This window comes from Stylophora pistillata, chromosome 4, assembly GCF_964205215.1.
Source record: "Stylophora pistillata chromosome 4, jaStyPist1.2, whole genome shotgun sequence".
NCBI classification, from domain to species: Eukaryota; Metazoa; Cnidaria; class Anthozoa; order Scleractinia; family Pocilloporidae; genus Stylophora; species Stylophora pistillata.
Genome location: NC_142522.1, coordinates 648,455 through 675,028, shown reverse-complemented (window position 1 = coordinate 675,028; position 26,574 = coordinate 648,455). Strand labels below are relative to the sequence as shown.

At 37.9% G+C, this 26,574-nt stretch overlaps 5 protein-coding genes and 1 long non-coding RNA gene across 11 annotated transcripts; 4 read left to right on the top strand and 2 right to left on the bottom strand.

Annotated features, from left to right (window-relative positions):
- Window positions 1-202: 202 nt before the first annotated feature.
- LOC111319875 (uncharacterized) lies at window positions 203-6,391 on the bottom strand. Of its 3 annotated transcripts, none has more exons than XM_022923288.2 (2): window positions 6,262-6,391; window positions 203-3,704 (listed from the first exon to the last, which is right to left on the bottom strand). In XM_022923288.2, the coding sequence occupies exon 2, from the start codon at window positions 3,660-3,662 to the stop codon at window positions 903-905; it is 2,760 nt and encodes a 919-aa protein (XP_022779023.2). In that variant the 5' UTR covers window positions 3,663-3,704; window positions 6,262-6,391; the 3' UTR covers window positions 203-902. The 3 variants fall into 3 exon arrangements, with proteins under 3 accessions (XP_022779023.2, XP_022778650.2, XP_022778968.2); XM_022922915.2 differs by lacking the exon at window positions 6,262-6,391 and adding an exon at window positions 3,932-4,269; XM_022923233.2 differs by lacking the exon at window positions 6,262-6,391 and adding an exon at window positions 4,072-4,269.
- On the top strand, window positions 4,750-6,153 carry LOC111321201 (ras-related protein ORAB-1). The gene has a single exon (XM_022924057.2). The coding sequence runs from the start codon at window positions 4,899-4,901 to the stop codon at window positions 5,520-5,522; it is 624 nt and encodes a 207-aa protein (XP_022779792.1). The 5' UTR covers window positions 4,750-4,898; the 3' UTR covers window positions 5,523-6,153.
- Window positions 6,392-6,615: 224 nt separating the features above from the next.
- On the top strand, window positions 6,616-7,517 carry LOC111321124 (ras-related protein ORAB-1). Its single transcript, XM_022923946.2, has one exon. The coding sequence runs from the start codon at window positions 6,616-6,618 to the stop codon at window positions 7,243-7,245; it is 630 nt and encodes a 209-aa protein (XP_022779681.2). The 3' UTR covers window positions 7,246-7,517.
- Window positions 7,518-7,785: 268 nt separating this feature from the next.
- Window positions 7,786-18,955, top strand: LOC111320983 (uncharacterized). Its single transcript, XM_022923772.2, has 11 exons — window positions 7,786-7,958; window positions 8,386-8,437; window positions 8,635-8,693; window positions 8,890-8,969; window positions 9,196-9,269; window positions 16,393-16,463; window positions 16,868-16,974; window positions 17,306-17,370; window positions 17,655-17,749; window positions 17,823-17,881; window positions 17,958-18,955. The coding sequence occupies exons 1-11, from the start codon at window positions 7,895-7,897 to the stop codon at window positions 18,063-18,065; spliced, it is 834 nt and encodes a 277-aa protein (XP_022779507.1). The 5' UTR covers window positions 7,786-7,894; the 3' UTR covers window positions 18,066-18,955.
- Window positions 9,276-15,163, top strand: LOC148731966 (uncharacterized). Of its 4 annotated transcripts, none has more exons than XR_015999878.1 (3): window positions 9,296-10,749; window positions 11,461-11,487; window positions 12,071-15,163. It is a non-coding gene; the product is annotated as an uncharacterized LOC148731966 (long non-coding RNA). The 4 variants fall into 4 exon arrangements; XR_015999880.1 differs by having other exon boundaries at window positions 9,296-11,324; XR_015999879.1 differs by having other exon boundaries at window positions 9,276-11,324; window positions 11,461-15,163.
- LOC111320899 (ubiquitin-like protein 7) lies at window positions 18,447-26,562 on the bottom strand. Its single transcript, XM_022923667.2, has 9 exons — window positions 26,325-26,562; window positions 22,693-22,806; window positions 21,680-21,762; window positions 21,495-21,579; window positions 21,126-21,183; window positions 20,808-20,961; window positions 20,558-20,729; window positions 20,077-20,255; window positions 18,447-19,613 (listed from the first exon to the last, which is right to left on the bottom strand). The coding sequence occupies exons 1-9, from the start codon at window positions 26,455-26,457 to the stop codon at window positions 19,494-19,496; spliced, it is 1,098 nt and encodes a 365-aa protein (XP_022779402.1). The 5' UTR covers window positions 26,458-26,562; the 3' UTR covers window positions 18,447-19,493.
- Window positions 26,563-26,574: the final 12 nt, after the last annotated feature.

The window sequence follows — 26,574 nt, the reverse complement described above, 5'->3', positions numbered from 1 at the left end:
CGCGGGATTTGGGTCCGAAAATATTATCATCGACGCAGGAATAAATTAGTTTAAGTCATCATTTTGTGCTTTATTATCTCACTGTTTCAGTGAGTATTCACCTCAGCGTCGGTGGTTAGCAGCGATGAGCACTTGCTACCTCCACCTTGGTCAATAGTTGTTAAATAACCAGAATTGGGTGAACCAATCAGGATACTAGGAATGAAATATTTGGCGAGAATTTAATAATCACTATTACCGACAAACCTGTTATCCACTATTTAATGTCCCACCCCTAATCCCCTTTTTGCATGGGGGAGGGGGGCGGGGAGAGAAAGGGTTACAGAAGTTTTACAAAATTAAAACGTTACAGGTAACATGCGATATTATAGGGCAAGCTTACCGTATCGCAGACAATTGAAAAATTCCAGTCATCGCTCCAGTACATTCTAGATCATAAAAATATTCTCACGGGAAACGGCCGAGAACTTTAGCCGCTTGTAAAAAAAACTGACAAATTTTAACCGCTAGTCATACAACAATGAAAACATATTAAATGTTTGCCGTGAAACATATCATCCCGTTGAAACCCTCATTATATTCTTGAATATTCGTATCTAAATGGAGTTAGTTTCTGCCCATCAATTGCAAAAATTATCTACAGTCCGTCAGTATTTACAGTCCATCAGTCCACTTTCCATTGTTTGAAGCTGATGCCTCAAAAAGCCTTCCTGTTTCTATACATAGCCAGTTTTAACTATTTCTTTTACAGTTCATCAGTCCACTTTCCATTGTTTGAAGCTGATGAATTAAAAAAAAGCTTTCCTGCTTCTATACCTCAGCCATTTTTAACTATTTCTCTTACGGTTTATCTGTCCACTTTCCATTGTTTGATGCTGATGCATTAAAAGGCCTTCCTGTTTCTATGCATCAGCCAGTCTTAACCATTTCTCGGACAGTTTATCCTTTTCTTTTCGAAGCTCTGCCATTTTCACTCGAAGCTCACTCAGTTCTGTTTTCATCTCGTCATTTTCACGCTTTATTTCTGCTGCTTTGTTTTCATCAATTATGTTAATATTTTTCTCCGTGCAGAGTTTGGCGTCCATGAGTTTTTTATAGTTCTTTCCTTCAGTACGGATACTCTCCTGGTATTTCTCAATGTGTGATTGCAATGACTGACAAGAATTTTGAAGTACGTGGGATTCTTCCTTCAACTTACACTCCGTGATCTTGAGAAAATGTTTGAGTGCTTCCATGTTATCGATAATTATCGCGTTGGAGGGATCTTGTTCACAGCTCGTACGATAATTTTGAACAAGAAAATCAAAATCACCACGTATTTTGCTCTGGCTTGTCACTACAATCAAACAACGAGTGAGCTTATCACACGCCTGGTCAAGTTGTCTCTTTCTTTCGCTTAAACTCTCACACTGAGGAAATTGAGTCCAGGGTTTTGGTAATACTTCCTGATGACTATCTAAATGAGCAGTGCCCTTGTGGACAAGACCAGCCCTATTCTCGTTCAGATTGGTGCTAACTGACTGAGCAGAAGGCACAGGAATATCACCATTTTTACTCATGGAGGACCCGCTCACAGTAGCAAAATGAAATGGTTGCACTAAACGATAGACAGGAGTTGGTTGAGGCGCCAAAGGAACACACTGAATGCTAGACTGCTGCAAGCCTGACGGAGGAAAGAAAGGACGTGTTACTAAAGGATAACACCGCTGTAGATTTGCTGAGGGTGTTTGAGGCGGCACCGTATTCATAACAACAGAATTTCCTGTATTTATCACAGTTACTGATTGTGGCAAACGGCTTTGCTGTGCGTTGACTACCACTACTGGCGTGACGTTTGAAGACGCCACACTATGAGATGGTCGCAGATTGCCCGAAGGATGTATGTTTGGGCTGCTCAAAGGAAAGGCAGTAGAATACCTCGTGTGTACCGTGTTTACTGCCGACTGGACGTTTAAAGACTCCGTACTAGGGGATAGTCGCAGACTACTTGAAGGATGCATGTTTGGGCTGCTCAAGGGCAAGACAATGGAATTCCCATAATGCACCGCGGTTTCTGCTGGCTGGACATTTAAAGACGCTGTACTAGGGAATGGTCGTACTTTTCCCGAAGGATGCATGTTTGGGCTGCTCGAGGGCAAGACAATGGAATTCCCAGAATGCACCGCGGTTTCTGCTGGCTGGACGTTTAAAGACGCTGTACTAGGGAATGGTCGTACTTTGCCCGAAGGATGCATGTTTGGGCTGCTCAAAGGTACAACAGTGGAGTTTACGGTAAGTTCCGTGGTTACTCCAGGCCTGACATTTGAAGATGCCGCACTAAAGTATGGTCGCAGGTTTCTTGAAGGATGCATGTTTGGGCTGCTCAAAGGTAAGACAATGGAAGTCCCAGAATGTACCACGGTTTCTGCTGGTTGGACATTTAAAGACGCTGTACTGGGGGATGGTCTTACTCTGCCCGAAGGATGCATGTTTGGGCTGCTCAAAGACACAACAGTGGAGTTTACGGTTAGTACCGTGGTTACTACTGGCCTGACGTTTGAAGATGCCGCACTAAAGTGTGGTTGCAGATTTCTTGAAAGATGCATGTTTGGGCCAAAAAAGGAGTTCCCTGCATGCACCGTTTCAACTGCTGGCCTGACGTTTGAGGAAGCCATATCTGGAGATGGTGGCAGGTTAACCGCAGGAAACATTATGGGACTGCTAAAAGGAACGAAGACAGAATTCCTTTTATGAACCGTGGTTATTGAGGATGAAAAACGGCATTGGTGTTTGTTGGCGTCCTCCACTTTAACTGACCTCACATTTGGAGAGGCTGCACTAACAAATGGTCTTAGACTGCCTGAAAGATGCATGTTAGGGCTGCTCAAAGGCGCGACGATGGGATTTTCTGATTGCACTGTGGTTGTTGAGGATGGCGAATGGCCTTGTTGTGCGTTGGCGTCTTCTACTTTTAGCGTCCTCATGTTTGAAGATGCTGCAATAGAAAATAGTGGCAGAGTTCCATTTTCTGATGCTGACGTCTTTCTGTAACTGGATGCCTCAGAAGAAATACAAGAAACAGGTGCTACTTCATTAGTCGTAGCTGAATATGTCCGATTATAGTGACTTTTACTCGCTTGTTGTGGTATTGCTCCTGGTAATGATAAGCCTTGAGATGATCTTTGCTGTTTCAATGGACTGCCTGGCATTTCAGGAGGAACTGAGTAAAGCTGATTTCTTTTTAAGTAGCAGGAATTTTCACCACCCTTTGCTGAGAGCGTAAGGCAAGGATTGGCAACACTCATTCGAGCAGCGACCTTCACCCTCCGGCTTCGTCGCTTGAATTTATCACATCTCTCTCCACTTGTGCACCCAAGACAGGTACCAGAACAACAAGTGCCTGTATTCAAAATTCTTCTAGATTTCCTCTGTGTGGAGTCTTCTGTCACATGACCCACTCTCTTCTTGCCAAAGTGTTTAGCAGCAGAAGGTAAATACTGTATTGAAAATCCGATTTTCCCTGGCAATGGAATACACTTACCAACATCAATTTTATGCAACAAAACCTTGAGGTCATGAGCCTCTTGGTTTAGACTTGAGTGCAGCATGTTCTGTTTTATGAAGGTATTCACAGAAAGGCTCTCATCAGCTTTTTTCCTGGTTAGTTGTCTTCTGCTATTCATTATTACTGGACAGTCTACTCTGGACTGTATAGGACCCTTCACCTGTTGAATATAAAAACACGTAATGAAACAAAAGCCACTTTGAATAATATCAACAACAATAATAATTATACCTTGTAGGAAAATAAGAAATATCTATCATATAGAGCAAAATTTCTATGTATTAAGATGGATACAGCTTTCTTTTTGGTAAGATTTCCGTATAACCCTATACTTCGTCATGCATACAATTCTTGGATAAAAGAAAGCAGAGGATAACAACAGATTACCTTTGGGATCACGGCTTTGTTTTTGACTGGTATGGGGTTATACGGAAATCTTTTCTTCTTTTTTCCCAAACTTCAAGAAACAAAGACATCTGGTGATAACTCTTCGAAACTGAAAAATGCTCTAGCATCTTTAGGCGTACCTTTGCAGTAACAAGGATGCGATCGGTTGTTCTTACATAGATTTCGTCACTCGCTCAGTCGAACTACCCAACATGATAAAATCAACAATACAAAGACGTATTCTTTGTAGCACGAAGCAACTGATACTAAAAAAATACTTTCACACCGATGACTTCTCAAGATATTCTACAATAGCAATTTACGAAACGTTCGAAGGATACATGAGTGGTAAAAATGGCGGCCAAAACAGTTTGTAGTTCCCAGGCGACATCTTGGAAAGCTCGGATTCCATTATCACGCAACACAACAAGTCATTTTCTCACCCCGTGACAGAGTCACGCAGGGCCTTTAGTGGGATTTGAAAAATTTGATGTTTGTCTTAGTTTTAATTCAGATTGAGTTCTTGAATTAGTGAACAAGCAAACAAAAGCGAGAGATAAATCAGCAAGAAAATAAATCAATCGTTGAGTTCAGCTACAGACTGCACATGTTTTTTTTTGTTTGTACGTGCTCTGCTTAACGTGTCTCGTGCACTCACAAACCAAGTAAAGGAACTTATGCAAATGAAAGTTACAATTCTCTTTACATAGTCCCGTTAACGACTTCCAACTATACCCGTGAGACGCATGCGTGTTTCCTCTTTTTTCCTGACGTCACCTTGCGCAACAGCAGGTACCCTTAGAAAATTCAACAAAGATAACATGACAAAGGAAACTATATTTTCATGGATATGGAAATTAGCTCTCAATTTACCACTGATAAGACAGCTACTGACAACTGAATTACTGAGCAGATTTTTGCTTTAATGTGTAGAGTCCGACGAACTTCATCTTAATATATTTTCCCAATGAATCCGGATTACGATTATTTGTTTAAACTTCTCCTGATAGGGGACTCCGGCGTTGGAAAATCATGTCTCCTGATCCGCTTCGCAGATGATACGTTTACGGAGAGTTTCATAAGCACTATAGGAGTGGACTTCAAAATACGGACCATAATTGTTGGGGGAAAAGTCGTTAAGCTACAAATTTGGGACACTGCTGGTCAAGAGCGTTTTCGCACGCTAACGACAGCATATTATCGAAGCGCACATGGGATCATCATGGTATATGACGTGAATGAAAAAGAAACTTATTTGCACATTAATCAGTGGCTGGAAGAAATAGAAAGATACGCTTGCGGCGGTGTAAATAAACTTCTTGTAGGGAATAAATGTGACTTGTTAGGGAAACGCCAAGTTGGGTACGAGGTGGCCAAAAGTTTCGCGCAAAGACTTCATATTTCTTTCATTGAAACCAGCGCAAAGGACAGAACCAATGTTGACAATGTGTTTTATACAATGGCGGAAGAACTAAGGGAGAAGCTTGGGTCACCACTTCCTTCTCCCGATGGTGAAAGCGAAAATTTAAGTTTGAAAGACAGTACACCGATTAATACAAGCAAGTGGCCGAAATGTTGCAGTTTCTCATGATTGAGAAGTAAATATTTGTGATGGTTACGAATAGCACGTGCCTCGATATTTGCTCATAAACAAGACAATTACTTCAAGAGAGCTTATGATCATACATTTGTCTTCAAAGAATATGGTAAAATTGTAACCTGCATGTGTGCAGGGGTGTATTCGATTGGATACGAGGGACACTGCAAAGGGGGATAAAGAAACACTTCCTTTCATTGCAATTGGAAAATGATATCAAGGGAAAAAAAAAAGAATAATATTTAAAACATAATTGTGGAGGGAAACTAGCTTTCAAGTAATTTATGCACATGGGGAAAAATTTCAATTCTCTGAATCGGGTAAAGTTTGATTTCAACATCATATTGAAAACAAAAACCCCATTAAAATTAACTTTCAACGCACTTTAAAACACGCCTACTACAAAACTAGTCTCGTCCACAGACCTCTTCAGTTGGATGCGACGTTTCGTTTTGTTTCGTTGTTTCGTTAGAAATTTCAAATCTCAGACCACGTCATTTGATTTCAACATTTTGGGTAAATTCCGAGCGCATGAATAAGCTTTTTTTTTTAATTAAAAATGACAAAAGATGAAGCGTAGATGTTCAGTTTAACCTAATAAATATTTTTGTTGCTTTAACATGGATATGAAAAGTGGTCTGTTATTACTGACTACTAAAAGTAACATGAATCTAGTAACAACGACATCGGGAAATCTACAATTGGCATCAACATGAAAGTACCGACACTTTACCTTGCATGGTTGGCCGTTAGGCAGGCAAATAAAAAAGCAGATATACAATGACAGGGTTTTTTTCCCCCAAGAATTGAGGCTTTCTCTCGGGGGCTGCAGAAGGCCGGTAACCCGGTTTGAGGATGTCGAGTAAGAGGTTCAATGATCTCTTAGAGGCTTCTGGGCTCAACACATTTGCATGCGTGCATATCATATAGTGCCGGGCAGTGGACCGCAAAATATATTCACTGACAGCCGGCATACGAATTGACAACAAATCGGGTTTCAAAGCTCTTCAACTTTCAATAATTTCTGGTTCATATAAAGCAAACCCTCAACGGCTCCGTCCAGAGACAACACAGAGATATCTTCCTAATGAATCCAGATTACGACAACTTGTTCAAAATCCTTGTGATAGGCGATTCTGGTGTTGGAAAATCGTGCCTATTGATGCGCTTCATAGACGACAAGTTCACAGAGAGTTTTATAAGCACCATAGGAGTGGACTTCAAAATACGCACGATGAATGTGGGAGAAAAAATTGTCAGACTACAAATATGGGATACCGCGGGACAGGAACGATTTCGCTCGATTTCGGCGAGTTATTACCGAAACGCGCACGGAATCATCTTGGTGTACGATGTTAATTGGATGGAAAGTTTTTTGCACATCGATCAATGGTTAAGAGAAATCGAACGGAACGCGGGAGCCAGAGTAAGCAGACTTCTTGTAGGAAATAAATGTGATCTGAAAGGTAAACGACAAGTTGACTATGCAGTGGCAAAAAAATTCGCCAAGGACATTGGAGTTTCGTTCGTTGAAACAAGCGCGAAAAATGACACTAACGTTGATGATGTGTTTTACACGATGGTTGAAGAACTAAACGAAAAACTGGCGAATGGTTTACTTATAACGGCCACTCCCCCAGGCAAAAACTTAGGTTTGAACAGCGATCAGTTACCTGCTGAATCAACTAATCGACAGAAATGCTGTAATTTTTCCTAATTCATTGCATAGTGGTCGGTAGTCACATGGGAATTACTGTATTCTCTATAACACTTGTGAGCTGCTGGTCAGTGGTGATCGATGAGCAGATGTTTTCGATTCTCGCACAATATATATTGTTGACTGTAAGACAGGTAACGAGCAAAGAGAGGAAAGCTGAACACAATATACAATGATAAGATAAATGATTACATAAATCATGAAATGAATATATTAATAGATAAATGATAAGTAAATAAACAAACAAATAAACTATTATCTGAAAAAATAAATGGATAACTGAAAAGTAAAACGAGCAAAAATTGTAATTCAAATTGGTTCGATCTTTCCCTTGCTCGAAACTGACCGTCGGCGTATTCTCTACCGGGTTTGAATAGTCTCCTTCGCAGCCGTCTTTCGGGATGTCACGGAACGCTTTCGGGGGAGCGTTTCGTGACATCCCGAAAGACGGCTGCGAAGGAGATTAGGGTTTGCACAAAGATTTGAGCTTCAGGAAACCAAAATACTGTTCAGCGGAGTCAGTTTAACTTTGTGTAACAAGCGCCAATAATAAACTCCTCTTCGGGCAAAAGGGCCAATATTGACGGTCTTTGGATTACTTTTTTTCTTACCGTTGAGATCAGGGAATATTTCCAATTCGTATCTTCGAATGATGAGCGATATTGTTGAGTTGCAAAGTCCAGATGGAGATCAAGCAACTATTCAACTTCATGGCAAGTGGATAATTTTGAACATTTTTGTCTGCTGTTCATCACGCGGAAGAATGTATCAGACATAATCTGTGCTTTGGTTGCGCTAGTAATATTGAGAGGAAAGGAAAAGAGCTACTTGGGGAGAAGGAATACTGCGTCTCCCAAATTGCTTATAAAATATGCATAATAAATATGAACTTTACCCTAACGATCAAATCAGGACGCGAATTCCAAACTTGTGCGAAAAGCTTCTTAAATCATGGTTTGACTCCGCGGTGAGGTTGAATTGACTAAAGGGAGTTTTTTCTTTCTTCTCTACGTTAGATTTTGTATCTCAATAATATTTGTTAACAGGTTGATACCAAGTGAATTTTTTTTGTCAACCTGAGTCTTCAAACGTAGCTATAATATAATATTGTTTAATTTTGCATTGATATGAACTCTACAGGTGCAACTGTGACGTCATGGAAGTGCAAAGGACAGGAAATGCTCTTTGTAAGGTAAACGCGGTAAATAGTCTTCCTAAATTTTCTATCCAGAGATACCTGGCGACTGCCAAAAGACTTGAATAGCCCTTTTTTCATCTTATCGACGACTGACCAAAAAACAACAACAGCATCCAGCATTATTTGGTTGAATAGCTACACTCAATGAAACATTTTTCACAATCGATCTTTTAAAATTTGTTCTTCAATAGTGAAAAGGCGGTTTTTGACAAGAAGAAGGCAATCAGAGGTGGAATTCCAGTAGTGTTTCGTAAGTTATAATCGTGTTTCGTGAAAACAGGAACCAACTTATTTATATTGGAGGCTAGCTAATCCAATCAGATTTTGCATGGAAAATTGTTTATGCAAGGAAATAGCCAGCCTGTTGTTGTATTGTAAGTTTGAAATAATTTCTGCTGTTGTAATATCTGTAGAGAAACAAATCGTTTAGTGGTTTCTGTTAACAGCAAACTTTGGACCATGGAGTCATGGGCCCCAGCATGGATTTGCAAGAACTAGTCAATGGGAAATCAGCCAACATCCAAAGGTTTGGAGATTATAAAAATAAACTGGGCCATGCAGTTTCACTCACTTTACTTTCTAAATTTAGCACAGATGTATGGGAGATATTTGGAAGAATAGATGGCTAACATGCATGTTTTACACTAGTTTCATCAAAGGAGATACGGGTTATTTCTCAAGGTATCAAAAAAGTTTTCTTAGGTATCTCAATGTCAAAGGATTTATACTCATCAAGTGCTCATTTTTTCCAGGAAGAGAATGGTGAAACAAGTACAGTGTTTTCTCTAGAGGACAGTGAAAGTACAAGAAAAGTGTGGAATTACAGGTAAATGTCTCATTCTCACCTTTATGCAAGTAACAACAACAACAACAATCTTTATTTTTATTACACGACTCGGGCAGTCAGAGGGCCAATAACTAAAATCAACCAATCAAATGCTCTATTGCCGATCCAATATTCTCTAAGTATTGGACTGGGCACTGTCCCGAATGGTCCTGAATGATACCGCACTTGTGTCCCTTTGAACTTCAGTCGTATAATAAATCTCTTATTAACCAAGCTTGCTTGGGACCGTACTGGAAGAATATCGGCCCTCGGTCTCTTTTGTATGGACCTCGCTGCGCTCGGTCCGTACTGTCAAGACCTCAGGCTGATATTCTCTCAGTACGGCTCTTGTGCTTGGTTAATAAGATATATGTACTCACTCTTGCTCAGAAAAAGTTACAACAAAGAGAATATTAAAAAGTATAAGTTAGAGTACTGGCTGCTTGAAATAACCCTAGGGGCTAGCGGAGCCAGGCAGCCAGTTGACATCAGTATTAAATAAAAATAAATTATAAATTATAGGTCAGCAAGAAAACTTAAGTAAATACAAAACCAGTAAAATGCTTGGTTTTGTGTTTTGTATTGCATTACAGTTGAAAACAAACATTTATTTTGTTATCTGGAACCTTGTAAGAATTTTCTTCCCTGTGAGCATGACGAGCTTTGCTCAAGAAAAAAATTCTCAGCAGGCATCGTAAACTGATGCCGAGGTTTGGGGAAGAAGGCGTTGGGTGGCTGTCATCACATTAATTACACCACAATGTAATTATACAGATTAGCGCCCACGAATCCACGAGAGATACGCGATTGCGTGCGAGTTAACGCGGGGTCATCTGTTGGCGATGAAAATCAAAATCATGAAATGAAATGAAGTTTGTTGTGCGTGTAATGGTCGTAAAATACTGCGTTTTCTCTGTTTCTGCCTGTTTCCTTATAACGACATTTTTAATCACGTAGTCTTTCAAAGATCCTTCCTTTTCACAGAAGAGGCAATACCGGCGAGGCGCCGTATTCGAAAAGCCTCTCTTTCGATTATTTAGGTATGATTCTTTCGCTTGGTTTGCCATAAAACAGTAACAAAAGAGATCGCAATTTTCATGTGCCGTACGACCTGAATAACAACCGTATCGAATTTCCAGTATTGCGTTACTTGGTGGATCGATCAGTGTTCACGCTTTGCGATCGTAGTACACGATGTTATTGTTTTGGAACAAATCCTGTGGCGGTCGCACGACTTGGCCTCGTATCCTGGTTAAATTCTTACCAATATTGTAATATTAAACCTCGACGATATTTTTCATGTCGAAATGTCGAAAAGCATCATGGTTTCGATTTCGAAACCATTCGAAATGAAGTCATAGAGGCAGACGGATTTTCGACGTGCGGCTTTCCACCGGCTAACTTAACCACGCAGAGTCTTTGCAGGATTACAAGTGCCACACTTGACCCTTGCAAGCATTGGTATCTACTTTTGAAAGAGGTATGTGACGTTCCTTTGCGTAAATATTTCATATGCGATGTATTTAAGATATTTCCCGACGAAATCCAAAGTGTGGCGACACGGGAACTTCAGCCGGCCAACTCATCGTTCGGAGTAGTGGGGTTAGCCTGGATTCCCGACCTCGTTCACGTTATGTTCACGTTCTGTCTAATAGCTGGTCTATCTTCTTCGTAATAAACAATCCCCGACGAACTTATTAAATCTGCGGGATTTATGACTATCGTAAATCTGGTGAACTCCGCCACGCTAGACTTTGAGCCCGAAGGCGCGAAAAATTTATCTTTTGGCGCCAAACTCAGTCACGACTCCGAAGAGCTCGCTTCCTAACTTACCGAAAGATCAGCTAGAGTAAATTCCCTTGGAGTGGAACTGAAGAAGCTTCAAACACAGATTTCTCATCTGGAATCAGCATGGAGTCAATTTTACAGACCCTTTTTTCCACCTCAATATTCGTACCTTGTCATGGTGAGGTGTCTTGAGTGCCTCAATGACCAATTGCAATACAATGCCTTTAAAGAATTCAGCTTCAGTTGGTGGGCTGTATTTTCTGCAAGGTAGAGGCCAGACTAACACGGACTTTGTCGTTGTAGTTATTGTTATGATTATTATAATTATCATTATTATTACTGATTTTGTTATTGTTATCATTATCTTCATGATTGTGATTGAATCATTTTCAAAATGAAATAGGCTGCTCAATGAGGATGGCATGCTGAGGCAAGTAGATTTTCATTTATTTACCCCCCCCCTCCCCCCAAGTAGAAATTCAAGTGTTTCTGATAGTTTTTCTCTTCAATAGATTGTTAGAATGCAGAAGATTTTCTAAGACACATTGTACAGAGGGCTTGTCTTAAGTAGTTGTTTTCTGATTCAAAACCACCTGCCTAGTTCTGTTTCTCTTGGGTAGTTAGTCCATGGACTGTTGTTATCTGATGGCAGAACTAACAGGTGGATCTGTTTCTCTTGGGTAGTCAGTCCATTATGGGCTGTTGTTATCTGACGGCAGAACCACCAATCTGTTCTGTTTCTCTTGGGTAGTCAATCTATGGACTGTTGTTATCTGATGGCAGAACCAGTCCCTCTTTTTTTCAGCACTATACAGTCAGTCTTTTATGGACAGTTATTTTTATCTGATGGCAGTTTTAGCTTGCTCTTTTTGTTTTGAAAAATGTGTTGCTTATGCTGTTTGTCACGCATCATCTGTTATTAGTCGGAGGCACTTTGGTCAATCAATGCTATCATTGTCTTCATTATTATTATAATTGTTAATTCAGCTGCTACTCTTCTCTCTTTGCCACAGGGCCCACTACAGACAGCACTAGCTTAATGAAGTCCCAAAACCTTTGACAATGAGCCAACTCAAGAATTGCAGTCCTGAACAGTTTTTGGGGTTTTCCTGGCTTTTCTTGAGATTATTTTGTCTCAGTTTCAATTACTTCAATCACTTATTCAGCTAGACTAACAATAACACCATTAAGTTCATAGATAAACATTGAAATAATCATAATAGTAATATAAACGATAATAATAATGATTTGTTATTGTTATCATTATCATTATCTTTATGATTGTGATCATCATTTTCAAATTGAAATAGGCTGCTCAGTGAGGATGGCATGCTGAGGCAAGTAGATTTTCATTTAATTCCTCCCCCCTCCCCCCAAATAGAAGTTCAAGTGTTTCTGATAGTTTGTCTCTTCAATAGATTGTTAGAATGCAGAAGATTTTCTAAGACACATTGTACAGAGGTCTTAAATAGTTGTTTTCTGATTCAAAACCACCTGCCTAGTTCTGTTTCTATTGGGTAGTTAGTCCATGGACTGTTGTTATCTGATGGCAGAACTAACAGGTGGATCTGTTTCTCTTGGGTAGTCAGTCCATTATGGGCTGTTGTTATCTGATGGCAGAACCACCGATCTGTTCTGTTTCTCTTGGGTGGTCAGTCTATGGACTGTTGTTATCTGATGGCAGAGCCAGTCCCTATTTTTTTTTTCAGCTCTATGCTGTCAGTCTTTTATGGACAGTTATTTTTATCTGATGGCAATTTTAGCTTGCTCTTTTTGTTTTGAAAAGTGTGTTGCTTATGCTGTTTGTCATGTATCAGCTGTTATTAGTCATAGGGTGACTTTGGTCAATCAATGCTATCATTGTCCTTAGTATTATTATTATTAATTCAGCTGCTACTCTTCTCTCTTTGACACAGGGCCCACTACAGACAGCACTAGCTTAATGAAGTCCCAAAACCTTTCACAATGAGCCAACTCAAGAATTGCAGTCCTGAACAGTTTTTGGGGTTTTTCTGTCTTTTCTTAATTTGTTTTTGCCCCAGTTTCAATCACTTGGACACTCATTCAGCTAGACTAACAATAACACTATTTTGTTCATAGATAAACATTGAAATAATCATAATAGTAATATGAATGATAATAATAATGATTAGATTAATGGAAATAATCATAGGAATTATAACCATAAGGATAATGAACATTATTTCTCTAACTATTGTAAATATTTTTATCATTATTATTATTATTATTATCATTATTATTGTTATCATTGTTATTATTATTATTATCATTATTATCATTATTATTGTTATCAATGTTTTTACTATTTCCATCATGAATTATTAGAGATGCTTGGAAAAAAATGATCTATAGTTCCCTCCAACTCATTATTCTTTCAGTTAAGTGAATTAAGACTTTGTGAACAGTTACTGCTTTATTCTGTCATTCCTGATGACCATAGAAATGGTGAAAGTCCACAGATATTATCCCTCTAAGAGTTTCTCCAGGTGTTTTTTTTTCCTCTGAATTTGGTTACAACAGAATGAAGGGCATCATAGTATAGTGTGCCCAGCTAGACATGAATTGCATTAATATTACAGGGTCATTTTGCTGTATTCAGGGTTTAATCTTAGCCTTCTACAGACAAGTTTGTTCCTCTAAATGCAAAACACATTCTATCGTTTTTTAAAACAAACTTACAAAAACTGCCGAGAAACAGCTACTAAATTTATGGAAACATGACGAACAAGTCAACTAGACTGTGTACTACACATCATTGAAATCAAAGTATCACTTTAGGAACATAAAATCGCAAGGTCAGTTTCCCATTTTTAGTGCCTGAGAAAAGATCAGGCCACCAGATTACTTCAAATTCTCTGGTTGCTCGTCCATCTCAATTTCCAACAACCATTTTAGTTTACTGGGTGAGAATCGTTCTTGATTTCTTGCCCCATGCTCTTTAATTGGCCGCCTGTAAAGCTTGTTGAGAGTTTAACAGCTACTACTTGCAGCAACCTCCATATTCCCCCGATAGCCTTTCTTCACTCTAATGGTACAGAACTTTGATGACTCAGACCAGAAATAACATCATTCACTCTACCATCCCTGTAATAAAAAACTTTGGATTTTTCTCTCCATACAGGGGGCCGCAAATGTATTTTTACCCTCGCACGTTTATAAAAGCATTCGGCATGCCTGCTAACAAAGCTGGGATGTATGTTTCAGGAACTTAGTATCTTTCAACTCGACACCATTTGCCTGAAACCAAAATAATAATTACGAAAGTTAAGAGATTATTTACTTCTGGAGTGAAATGTACTAAATGATTTGCCCTTTCAAACATAAACCTGAGTTATCAGGTTTTGTCAATCACAAAATTACACGCCGGGTTATTAGTATTCCTTGGGGACCTTCCTATATTATCATAAATATCTAAGACAAGCAGGTCATTTAGCTAGGTAATCTATGTTAAAAACCGCGCTGTACAACACTTAGAATTATTTTCCTCACTCATTTTTCTCACACTGCAACTTCGCGTACTACGCAATTATTACTACGCAGTCATATCTGGTGTCCAATTGGGAGAGCTTATTATTTTTGTTTTAGAGGTGAATTGCGATTTCTTGTATGTCCCCTATTTCGTCGAAGAAAAGCTCGAACAAATACTGAAAGGCTCTGTCCTGGTGTACCGGTTCACAAGAGAATTACCATTGTTCTTTCTTTGTTTAGGAGTCACTGGTTAGTTGTGCATTGTTCGGTCTTTTGTAACGGCTCTTGTGAACCGGTACACGAGGACAGAACCTACTGAAAGTAATGAGTAAGTCACTATGAACAACTAGTGCAAAGTGACAGCACTATCGAGCCAAACTGAGAACTGTTCTTTAATGATTTTTAACATGAACCACCAATTCTTACTATTTTTAATTTCTGCGTTTTAATAGACTTTGACATGTTCTTGAGAAGATATTAAATCGGTTAGCGCTGTTGTTCCCTTCAAAATTATTTTGGTGGAAGCGCCTCAGAAGACACTGGTTTAACTAAAACCATGTTGGGCGACGTTATATTTTGACTGCACAACCCGCAATTAAATTTAATTTTAACAGCTATTCGAGTGTGTGAAGAACGGTAAAGAGCAAAATTACATACCATCGGCCTTTCGATGCACGGACGAATTAAAACTTTTTACAATTCCACTTATCCATTGCTTGTAACTGATAGACCTTGTCCTTATTCTTGCGGGAGGCCGTACGATCTGTTGTCCATTGTAGAACTTGGCAAACTTAGCGCACTTCTTCGAGCGCAACAATGTGATCTTTCGATTCTCTATCTCACTAGCGCAGTTGTGTTGAACATGGACGAATAATACATCGCAGCGTGTCTTGTAGATAGCTAGAGATGCCATGCATGTTTAGGATAAGCGCTGAATATGGACGAGCGTTAAAGCCGCCACTGAAAAAGCACAATCGACCGTTTTTCATTGTAAGGACCAGGTCTTTCACACAGCTGTCAGAATTAAAGAGAGGAAGAACGTCGATCTCGCTCACCTAAGTAGCGAAGTACACCACGAGCGGCGACGATGATCAAACACCTGGAAGATCAGCGTGGTGTCCCTGTACTCTTTGGTATCATAACCAAGAGCGAGCCCTTTCGACTTGTCACTAAGTTTTACGGTTTATAAAACAAAGGCCCCGCTCTACACAAAGCCTTAAAGAATGAAACACTAGAAAAGCTTACTTAGCTTGGAATTATAAAAATTTCCTTTCTTAAAAATCGAAGATTTTCATGGTTTCGTAACTTCGTATTTTTCCAAATTTCCTCTTATACATGTTACGCCGTTTTGCATTTTCTTCAACGTATAATTTAGTTCAGCGTCGATCATTTATCATCCTTTGAAGAAAATATTCTGATCTTTACGTTTAACTATAAAATTGCTTTGGCTTACATTGTGCGCTTAAAAGGAGCGTTAAATTAAACATGAGTTGATTCCACGCGAGGGTTTTACCTGGAAAAATGCCTGCACACGAGAGACACCGACATTACCGCGTGTCCCTTTCTGGAAAACATTCGTGTTATGACAAGAAAGGTCAGCTTAAGGGTTTTGGGTTACCCAAACTATGCAATTTTGACGCCGGAAAGTGCCAAAAAGTAATTACAGAAACTTCATCCGCAACACCTTGAACGTGCTGTGGGCGCGAACTGAGATCTTCTCTTACAGTTAATAATTGCCAGGCGGAACTCAGATCCGGCTAAGCCTAATTTGCATAAATTTTTTTGGTGGGCAAAGCTCGTCATGATTTCTTTTTATCTTAAATTATCATAATTATTACTCTTGAAGGTTTAGGGTTCTGTATGAAGTGACTGTGGGAAAGCAACATTTAAAAACCACCATCACAGTTGAAAACAAAGGTAAAATAAAATAATAAAATTATATCTGAAATATTGTCTTTCCAAAAGAAAGACAAGACTCACTAAAATAACAAAATCATGAACTTAATGGTTGGTGGTTATAACATTATTAGATAAACAGCTCCTGACGGTTCATTTTCAAAGCAATAATTTTGTTCCTTGATTTGAAACACTGTTTTCAAAATCAGGCCAGTCAATCTTTGAAAATATTTCCCAGGTTGATTCTGATTTTGGAAACCTTGGAAACTTGTTAATTTCAATTTGATGAACTTTATTGTTATTAGTTAAAATTAAGTATGTGAAACTGTCTTAATTATGTATATTTTATTAATAGAATTTTTGGGATCTTCATTTTATTGTTCATATGATACAAAATATCAAGTGTGCACTCACAATCTTTGCAGATGAGAAAGCTTTTGAGTTTACTACTCTTCTGCACACTTATTTGCGAGTTCCTGATGTTACCCAAACTGCAGTTTCTGGATTAAAGGGGTTAAACTATGTTGATAAGGTAAGTGCCCCAGCTGTAATTTTATTAATGCTTTTTGAACTGAGTTTAAAAGGAAACGTACACAGCCTTAAATCTTGATTCTTTAACTCCCAGAAGTAATTAACATGTAACTTCTCTATGTTATATGCATACACTATCCAACAAACAGGTAATGAGAATACTAAAAATTATTGAGTAAAAGTTGTTGTTATGATTTAACCTGTTTTGAAGGAAATGTGTAGCAGCAAGTAGGGTGAATTAGCAATCAGATCTTGGAAGTTAAAGGGTCTCCAGTAACCTATAAAGTCCTAACAAAGAATGTTAATGTTCGAACTGAGTACATTGTTTGTAGGTTCTTGGTGGGAAAACATTCACAGAAAGCAATGATCCTGTGAAAATCAATGGGTTTACAGATAGGTAAATAAATATAATTTCACATTTATTTGTTAAATTGCATAATTAAATTTATTTGTTAAATTGCATAATTACCTTGACAATTCTAAGACAATTTAATTTTCAATTTCCATAAAAAATTTGAAATTCTCATCATTACTACTAAACTGACAAGAACATTGTTTACAATGAAAGGATGAATGCATAGACTGAAAAAACAATGTGACCTGTAAAGTGAAATAATATATTTTATTATTCCATAGTTTGATAAATGGCATTATGGGTGAAACTTTTTATTTTGTCTTCAGGGTTTACCAGAACTCTCCTAGTGAACACAAGATAATGAATGTTGGCTCCAAAAATTGTCACATAACTCTCTGGAAGGAGAATTTTCCAGATACAGGTGACATGATAAATCAATTACATAGGAACTATCTCTTTTTGTATATTTATGTATATTTTCATTAATTTTGCAGTTGTGTGGAATCCTTGGGCTCAAAAAGCGATTGCTATGTCTGATTTTGGAGACAATGAGGTTTGTTTCTCTTTACCTAAGGGGCCAAGAAAACGATTTAGAGTTAGTTTATTCATTTTGTTTTCATCTCTTGTAGTATCCCAGTATGCTGTGTGTTGAAGCAGGATATGTCAGCAAGCCTTTTGTACTGGAGCCAGGAAAGAAATTTGAAGCCCAGCAAACATTTTCATGTTCTTGCACCTAGGCTTGAATTTTTGTACAATAGGTAGTGACCAAAATCAAGTCAGAAAATATTAATGAAATACAATAAATAGCTCTAATAGCATTAGTCACAGTTAAAAATTAACTGCCAAGGGTAAATAATGTGAGGATGGTAGTGACAAGAACAATTAATTAATAAATGTGGGTAAACAGGAAAATAGGGAGTGGATATTTTTGGTGAACTTAGTTGTAAATAGTTTTTTTCAGAAAGGGTAGAGTTAATTTCAATTCTATCAATTTCAAATGATACAAAGTAATAACAACCATTTGGTGTGAGGCTGAGCTAACACTTGAAATTTTTGCTTTAGAATCTCTCTACAGTGACCAGTTTACATATCATTAATGAACGCAGTTGAAGAAAAACTGCAACATTCAAACTATTTATTGTTTTATACAAATAAATTTTCATTTTTTCAGATCATGATTGAGTTCCAACATATTCTAAATTTCCAAAATTCTGAAACCCTTCATGTTGGGTGAATAAAGCAATGTACAATTTCAGCCTGCAACTACTGATGGTAACTGTTCAGTTAGGCTTGAAGTATGTGGGGCCAATGAATTGAGTTTCAAATAAAAAACTATTGTACTAAGGCATTCAGTTCAAGTCATATGTCACTAGAAAACTGTTTCCTTGTGCTGTATAAAAGTTAATTTACAGTGTAACAAAAGTGTCACAAAACTGTTCCAGACCTGTGATAGTCTATCCACAGTTAATACTCTCAATGGTTGTAGAATAAAAATAATGTCATTTAACATAAAATCTTAAATAGCAGGGATATAATATTGGCTTAAACGAAGGGTACTAGCTGGAAAAAAAGACATATTGCAGCTACAACATTGTGTGTTATTTATATTAAAAAGTACCTTTAAAGATTCTGGTCATGTTTTAGTTTGAGTTACATTTTCCTACTTATTTTGAACATTAATTTACTCTTAACCTTCAATGCTACTAGTTTTGCTAGTTTTTCTTTTCACATCTTAATTATGTGGGGGCAGTGACTAACTTGAGAAGATGAATGCTTATAAATAATATCTGCATTTCCTAAGCAGTCACAAATCAAAGTGTCCAACAACTCACACCTTCCCAAACCATAGCAGCTTCCTAGGTGATTTAAGTTTCTTTTTGTGACCATTTTAAACCAAAATTTATCTTAAATGGTATTCAGTAGCAGAAGATAGCTAGCACTTGACCTATATATGGTACCACACTGGCCTCAACCAACACTACACTCCACAAAGGTCAAAAGTTTGACAGAACTATTTTAAACAAAAGCCACTTGGACAAAGAGCAATGAACCACCCAAAAGTAAAATTAAGTTGCTCAGAAAAAATCTGTATACTATTGGGTTTGTTTGTTTGTACTTAAATTTAAAAGACATGAAACTCAGATACAGAAGTGAGATATCTGAGTTTATAATCCCCCAAATATCAAATCAAGGGCAGCTTGGACGTCACCACCTGTGGCAGTGAGAGCCTGGATACTGAGTGTATCATCTGTGATTCCCATATCTCTGAGTTGCTGTAATTGAGACTGAAAGTATTCCAAAAATGGACATTATCAATGAATAGATTAACAAGCAGCTCACACACATGTAATGTAGTATCAGTTATGCGCATCACAATTTGTTATGAACAATTAATACCAGTAGTTATTGTTATAATGTCTCAAGTGCCTGGAATTTGAACATTAACGGATTACCATAAATTTGCCGACATGTGAACGAATATTGGAACATATCAAATTTAAGATGTCTTGATTTGTGTGTGAGGAGGTTAGAAGGCAAGAAATATCGCTTATTTTTAATGAAGTTTACATCAATTGCAAAATTGTGTTTTAAGTCAGAATAATGTGACGAAAAAATTCATGAGCTAACAGCTCCTTTCTGATTCAATGGGTTCACAAATAACTACAGTAACTGAGTTAAACAGAAAAAATAAACTTCTATTAATATCAATCCTCAGAATGTCAACAGTGAGATCAAAGAGTTACTAACCTGAAGCTGAGAGGATTGCTGAGAAATGTTCATAACAGATGCCATAGCTTCACTGACCATATCTCTTGTAATGGTTGGTCGTGAACTTGAGGCTCCTGTACCTCTACTTGTGGATGGGACAGCCGCTGCTGTCGATGAGAAACCTGATGTTGAAGCACCTCTGCTTGTGGATGGGCCAGCTAAATAAGTGTATTACAGATTTTCTCTTAAAAAACACAACAAGACTTTTTGATCATGCAAGCATATGGGAAGTATTGACCTCTAGTGATACCAGTCTAGTGATCTCCTCATCCCCCCACCCATAATGTAGTTGTTGCTTTTGTACACATTATGTGTTCTTGATCTAAAAAAGGAAGGCATGACACCTAAGCAGAGTCCATTCTAACCAACAATTACATTTTTGTGTCAGCACACTGTTGATACATGACTGCATAATTTTAAAAAGATAGCTTCACTTGCATCCATTATTCACTGCACAAACCTTCAATGTGTGCTGAGGAACCTGGAGAGATTCCTGCATTAGCTAAAGCAGATGACAATAATGATGACGTGACAGGTTGCCGAGATGATGATGCTCCTCTTGAAGCCCCAGATGATCTTAATGCCTGGATACGCTCTTCATTTGCTGCCACTAGTTCAGCTTGAGCAACAAGCTATCAATGAGAATAAACAATCAAATCAACATCTGATAACACTTAGGATGGGATAAAATGCAGAATATCATATCTCACCCCAGGATCCATGCCTCGCAGGTCATCATCAGAATCATAGCTGTCTCCAACCATGTGATTCCTGGTGGAATGCCTACCTTCCCCTCCCTCCTTGGCAATTGCTGCAGCGATATAAGAAGCTGCCTGAACCAGGCTTGGATGTTCTTGTATTACTCTGTAAAAGATAATCACAAAAAAATTCATTTAGTAACAATTTGCACAGAGATTTCAAGATCTAACTCAATTTATAGCTGTTATCAAACTTAAGAAAGGTTGTAAAACAAGACAATAATTAGTCACAGCAAACAACTGAGAAAGATATTACAATACTTCACTTACGTCTCAACCTTTGCTGTTTGTACAAGTTGTCCAAGAAGCTCAGGATCTTGAAGAAGGGCTAAGAATTATAAGGAAAAATTATATGCAGGTAAAGTGATTCATGATTTTTACATAAATTTTCAGCAGCACAGAAATTAAAAAAAAGTCAAGTAAATATAAAAGCAGAACTACAAATAAGGAAATCAAAATGAGAGAAAGAGGATATCAATTCCAGCAGAAAGAAAAATATATCAGAAGAGATCATACCACCTGGTAGGTCAACACATGTACAGTAAGTGGCCATAATCTCACAGAATGGACCTTCTACCTTATAAGCTGACTTAATGTCATAGAGAATCATATCAACTTCTTGTAACCAGAAATACTTACTCATAGCAACATGATCAGATGATAATCCTGGAGTGGCTACAGTCAGTTGTTCTAGCATGTCTGGATTGGTAAGAATCTTTTCAACCTAATGATGAAAAACGCAAATTAAAGCAAGAAAAGAAAACAAATTTAATTCAGAAGTTTTATGAATAAATGGCACGATTTTCTAGGGATCTGAAACTTACTGTATTTCTGTAGGAAGGGCTCTTTATAGCTGCCTCTAAGACAGGGATCACCTCAGTGATTGGTACATCATCAGAATCAAGTTCTATCAAAAAGAAACATGAAATGGTACAGAACAAAGAAAGTAATGCATTTGCTTTAACAATAATATATCAAGAAATTAAACTGAGAAAAATTTAAATAATTAGAGAGTCACCTTTGAATATACCAAGCATAAGAAAAAGAACAAACAAATGAACAAAATTAAAATGAAATCAAAGTCTGCTTCTGTAACATTCCATCACAGTTATACATAATTACAAATCTTCAGAATTTTTTTTTCCCAAGATATTTAATCATCAATGGGTATTGTAAAACTTTTTTGAAGTCTGTGTCGTGTCTTTTCCTGCCAATAGTAATTATTTTAATGTATTTCATTGTTTTCTTTGGCCACGTGGTTTTTAGTTTTTGCAGTCAGTCACAAAATTTTAAGGTTTGCTTTGCTTTACTTTGCTTCACCTTTCTTTTCTCGTCCTTTTGTGGAGTTGGTTTAAAGTTTTTCGAGCTTAACTGTTGCAGTGGCATGGTTGTTTTGAGTCGAGTAAGTATTGGCTGAGTATTCCGCTTGTGGAGCACTAAATGAGCCGATTGAGGATAATAAAGAACGACAAAGAACTAGAGGTTTGTGACTGATCTCGTGTTTGGATTTACATACATCACACTATGGCAGTATGGGTAATATGCTATACCTAGCTGAGCTAAGGAGTCCGCAACAACCAAATCTTATCGTACCTTCTCCGTACTTCATCTGGTTTGGTGATTTTGCCCCACTTGTTTGAGAGGGGAACAATTTTTCCACTGGATATATCACTATCAGGCATGAGTGTCTTCGGGACAAAATCTATAGCTTATCTACCCATCAAACTACTGAACTTGGATAATTCAATTTTCCAAAAATAACTTGATATAACCTGACTTCCCGAGTAATTGCCTTTTGTAAACACATGTATTGTCAATTCATAAGCATCATTTTCACCTATTGGTTCTGGTTCCGGGTTCTTTATCATCACATAAATTGTAAATCCATCTTTGATTCCATAAGAATCCAGAGTTTTGTCATCCTTTAGCAGTTCTCCAGCAAATATAAAATCTGAAAAAGACACCATGGTTCTGATATATTATTTCTTACTATTAATTTTAAGGAGCTAAAGTTGTTTCTATCAACAAAATGAATATTTCCCTCTAACGAGTTTGTTCTTTTATATTTTTAAAGTTTCCCGACCCTGATACCATACATGCATGTTTTATAATGATGGACATGTGTTCCTCAACTTTTCTTATTAACAGCTTTTATATGAAAGATAGACTAAGTTGGTTATACATACTAGTAGATATACACACACACATGTATATAATTATATGCTTCTACATATTGAGCACTGTTTCACAAAAGTCAAATTTTACACTTTATATTTTACACTGATGAGGCCCAGACGGCCAAAACAGTACTGTCTGCAGTTATATAATATACATTGCAGGTAATTTTTTTTTCTAAAGGTAAATTCAATTTTTCACTGGGAACAATTTTTGGGTAATTTTGCACCACAATATTTTTTTGGTTTGTTATGGGGTAACTGACTCTTTTTATTGAATATATATATGTATATATATATATATATATATATATATATATATATATATATAAGAAGTAGAAACTTGTAAGGGGTCCCACAAACAATGCTGATTAGTTTCAAACACGCTGCTTGAAGGATCATTGAAGCGATCGTGGGCTCTTGAAATAATGTAAATAAAAGCAGAAATGTGATGGTCGAGAGGCCAACTCCAATGTAGCTTTGTTGGATTATTAGCTTGACGTTTCAACCGTCTCGATCTTCCTCAGGAGCATACTAATTACATGAGCAATATTCAAATCTAAAATTCGTGTCAACAGTAAACATGTCATGACGTAATAATATAAAAATAGAATAGATAACAGCGAAACGTGTTATAGTGACTAAAATCGATAAATTAAAATGGTTACAATTCATGTAGTAAGCTTATTGATAGTAGGATTGAGTCTTAAAATCCAAAAATTTTCCCTTGCTTTTCTGATTTCTTGATTTTGACTTCTAACTTTTTCAATAACCATAAGTTTAAATTATCGACTCCACAGTTCTTAAAATGTCTGGCAGAGGGTATGTTTTCATGTCCACCTCTGATGTCGCTACGGTGTTGATTGCCACGATGGTGAATTGGGTGACCTGTCTTGCCTACATACTGATCGTTACATTTACTACATTCTATCAGGTGTATCACATTGCTAGTCTTGCATGGTGTGTGTTGTCGCAGTGTATCATTTCTCTTGTAGTGCTGCTCTTAACTGTCCCTGTAAATTGCCCGTATGTTTTGCAACACTTGCATCTTATGTCAGCCCTACAGGGCCAGAATCCGGGACGAGTAAATTGCAATGGTTTGCGAGAGAAATGCATTTTGAGATTTTTGTTTGTTTGGAATGATCAGCCACAGATTGTACAGGTAGTATCAGATGGAACTTGAATGTGTGGATTGCTTATATTTTGTGGGGATTCATCAGTGGAGGGGGTTGTGTCAATGGCCATCGGCAATCGCAGTCTTTTGTGGGTAAGCATCTGTGTTAAATTATGCCCTTTTTGATAGGCAACGAGAGATGGTTCTTTGAATATGGCCTTGCATGTTGGACGATGTCAAGAGTATTTGATGGTGTTCCTTGAGGAATCTGTGGATTTTTGGCAGTGCTGGGTTGTAAGTTATTACAAGTGGTACACGGTCAGTGGAGGAAATAGGTCTGCTTGTGAGCACTTCCTGCCTTGCTGTTCTCCTTGCTTTCATGATACATTCCTTAATCAACTTATTCTTGTAACCTCGCTTAAGCAGTATGTTGTGTAGCTCATGTGCTCATTTATCAAAAAACTTGTTATCAGAGCCGATGTGTCGTAGCCTCAATGCCAAGCTGGGATGGATGTTTTAGTGTGTTGGGGATGACGGCTGGTCCAGTTTAGGTATTGATGGGTTTCAGTAGGTTTTGTGTATAAGTCTGTGCTAAGTTCGCCGTTGTTTTTGATGATCACTTGAACGTCTAGGAAAGGGATGCTTGTAGTTGATGTGGTTTGTTCAAACTTGATGTGTAGATCAAAAGAGTTACATTTGTTAAAAAAAGTGTTTGAGTTTTTCTTCGCCATATGTCCATATGAAAAAAATGTCATTGATGTATCTGAACCAGACAAGAGGTCGGTCAGCAGCTTCTTTCAAAAAGCGATCCTCAAAGCAACCTATGTAGAGATTTGCCTAACTCGGCACCATTCGTATTCCCATAGCTGTTCCTGTTTGTTGAATGTAATGTTTTCCTTGGAAGGTTAGGTTATTACAATTTAGAACGAGATTGATGAATTGTGCAATAGTTTCCCTTCTGTTGTTTGCAAAATTGTCAAGGCGCATGAAGTACTCACATGCTTCCATGCCACCACCACGTGGGATGTTGGTGTAAAGGGATTTGATGTCCAATGTTACTAAAATAGTCTCTGGTGGTAAGGTATGATTTTTGTTCAGTTCAGCAAGTTTACAGAGAAAGTCGTTGTCGTCCTTGAGATGGTAGGGTAGTTTCTCGACCAGTGGTTGTACTTGATCCTCAATCCACTTGGAGATGTTAGTTGTGGCAGATTTGATGGTGTTACAGATCAGTTGAGCAGGAGGTGGGCATTGCAGTTTGTGGATTTTGGGTAAGAAATAAATATTTCCTGTTTGAGCGTTTTCCATTACCAGATACTCTGCTGTATTGGTGTTGATTACACCCTTGGAGTGGGCCTCTTGTACAGTTTCTTTTACTCTGATGACGAAGTCAGACGTTGGGTCGGTGGCCACATGTTTACATACCTTGTTACCGTTTTCATCAGTACCACTTAGTTGCTTGTAAGCTTCTGCTAGATAGTCCCTTTTGTTTTGCACTACTACTGCTGCGCCTTTGTCAGCTTGGAAAATAACAATACCACTGTCACGTTTAAGCAATTTAATAGCTTCTCGTTCTAGCCTAGTGATGTTAGAGTGTAGCATGTTGTGGGGCATGTGTTGCAAGATGGCACATTCTACTCCACTTAAATAGCAGTCTAAGCTAGATCTCTGCCCGGAGGCAGCACCTAATTCGATGGTTTCTTGTAGGTGTTGTCATTGTCAAGCTCTGTGTTACTATCGTCGTCATTACCAAAGTATTCCCTTAAGCGCATTCGGCAACCCCATTGTTTGATGTCAGTAATGAGCTCAGTTTATAGATATATATATATAGATATTAATTGTGAATTGTAGCCAGCACTGTTAAAAAGGACTTGATACACATTTGTGTAGAGCGGTATATAACATTAAGTGACTAGAAGGAAACACAGTACAGATGATTCGCTGCAACTCTGAGTTTCGTGCGTTAAGCACTCATCTGGCAGATTTAAATCTGCCTGATGAGTGCTTAACGCACGCAACTCAGAGTTGCAGCGAATCATGTGTACTGTGTTTCCTTCTAGTCACTTAATGTTATATATATAAACAACAATAACTAACTGTTAAGTTTTATGGAAGAAATGGGAGGAAATAGTGGTAAAAACAGACACTTTTGTGGGTTAAAAGAAAGTCTAATGATCATCTTACTCTGCTGGTTAATCGGTATGTTCGTCTTCTCTGCTGCCTTTTCCTTCAATTCCTCAACTCTCCAGCTCAACTCGATGCCATCAATGACATGCTTAGTATTCTGATAAGCTTCTTTGATTCGAACACTCGGCATTTCAAGGGGTTCTTGTAAAGATTTCAATGATTTTTTCGCCTAAAGACGTCGTCATCTGTTGAAATTTACCTCACGGCTATTTTTCGCAAGGCAACACAAGTGACGACTAATTGAAGA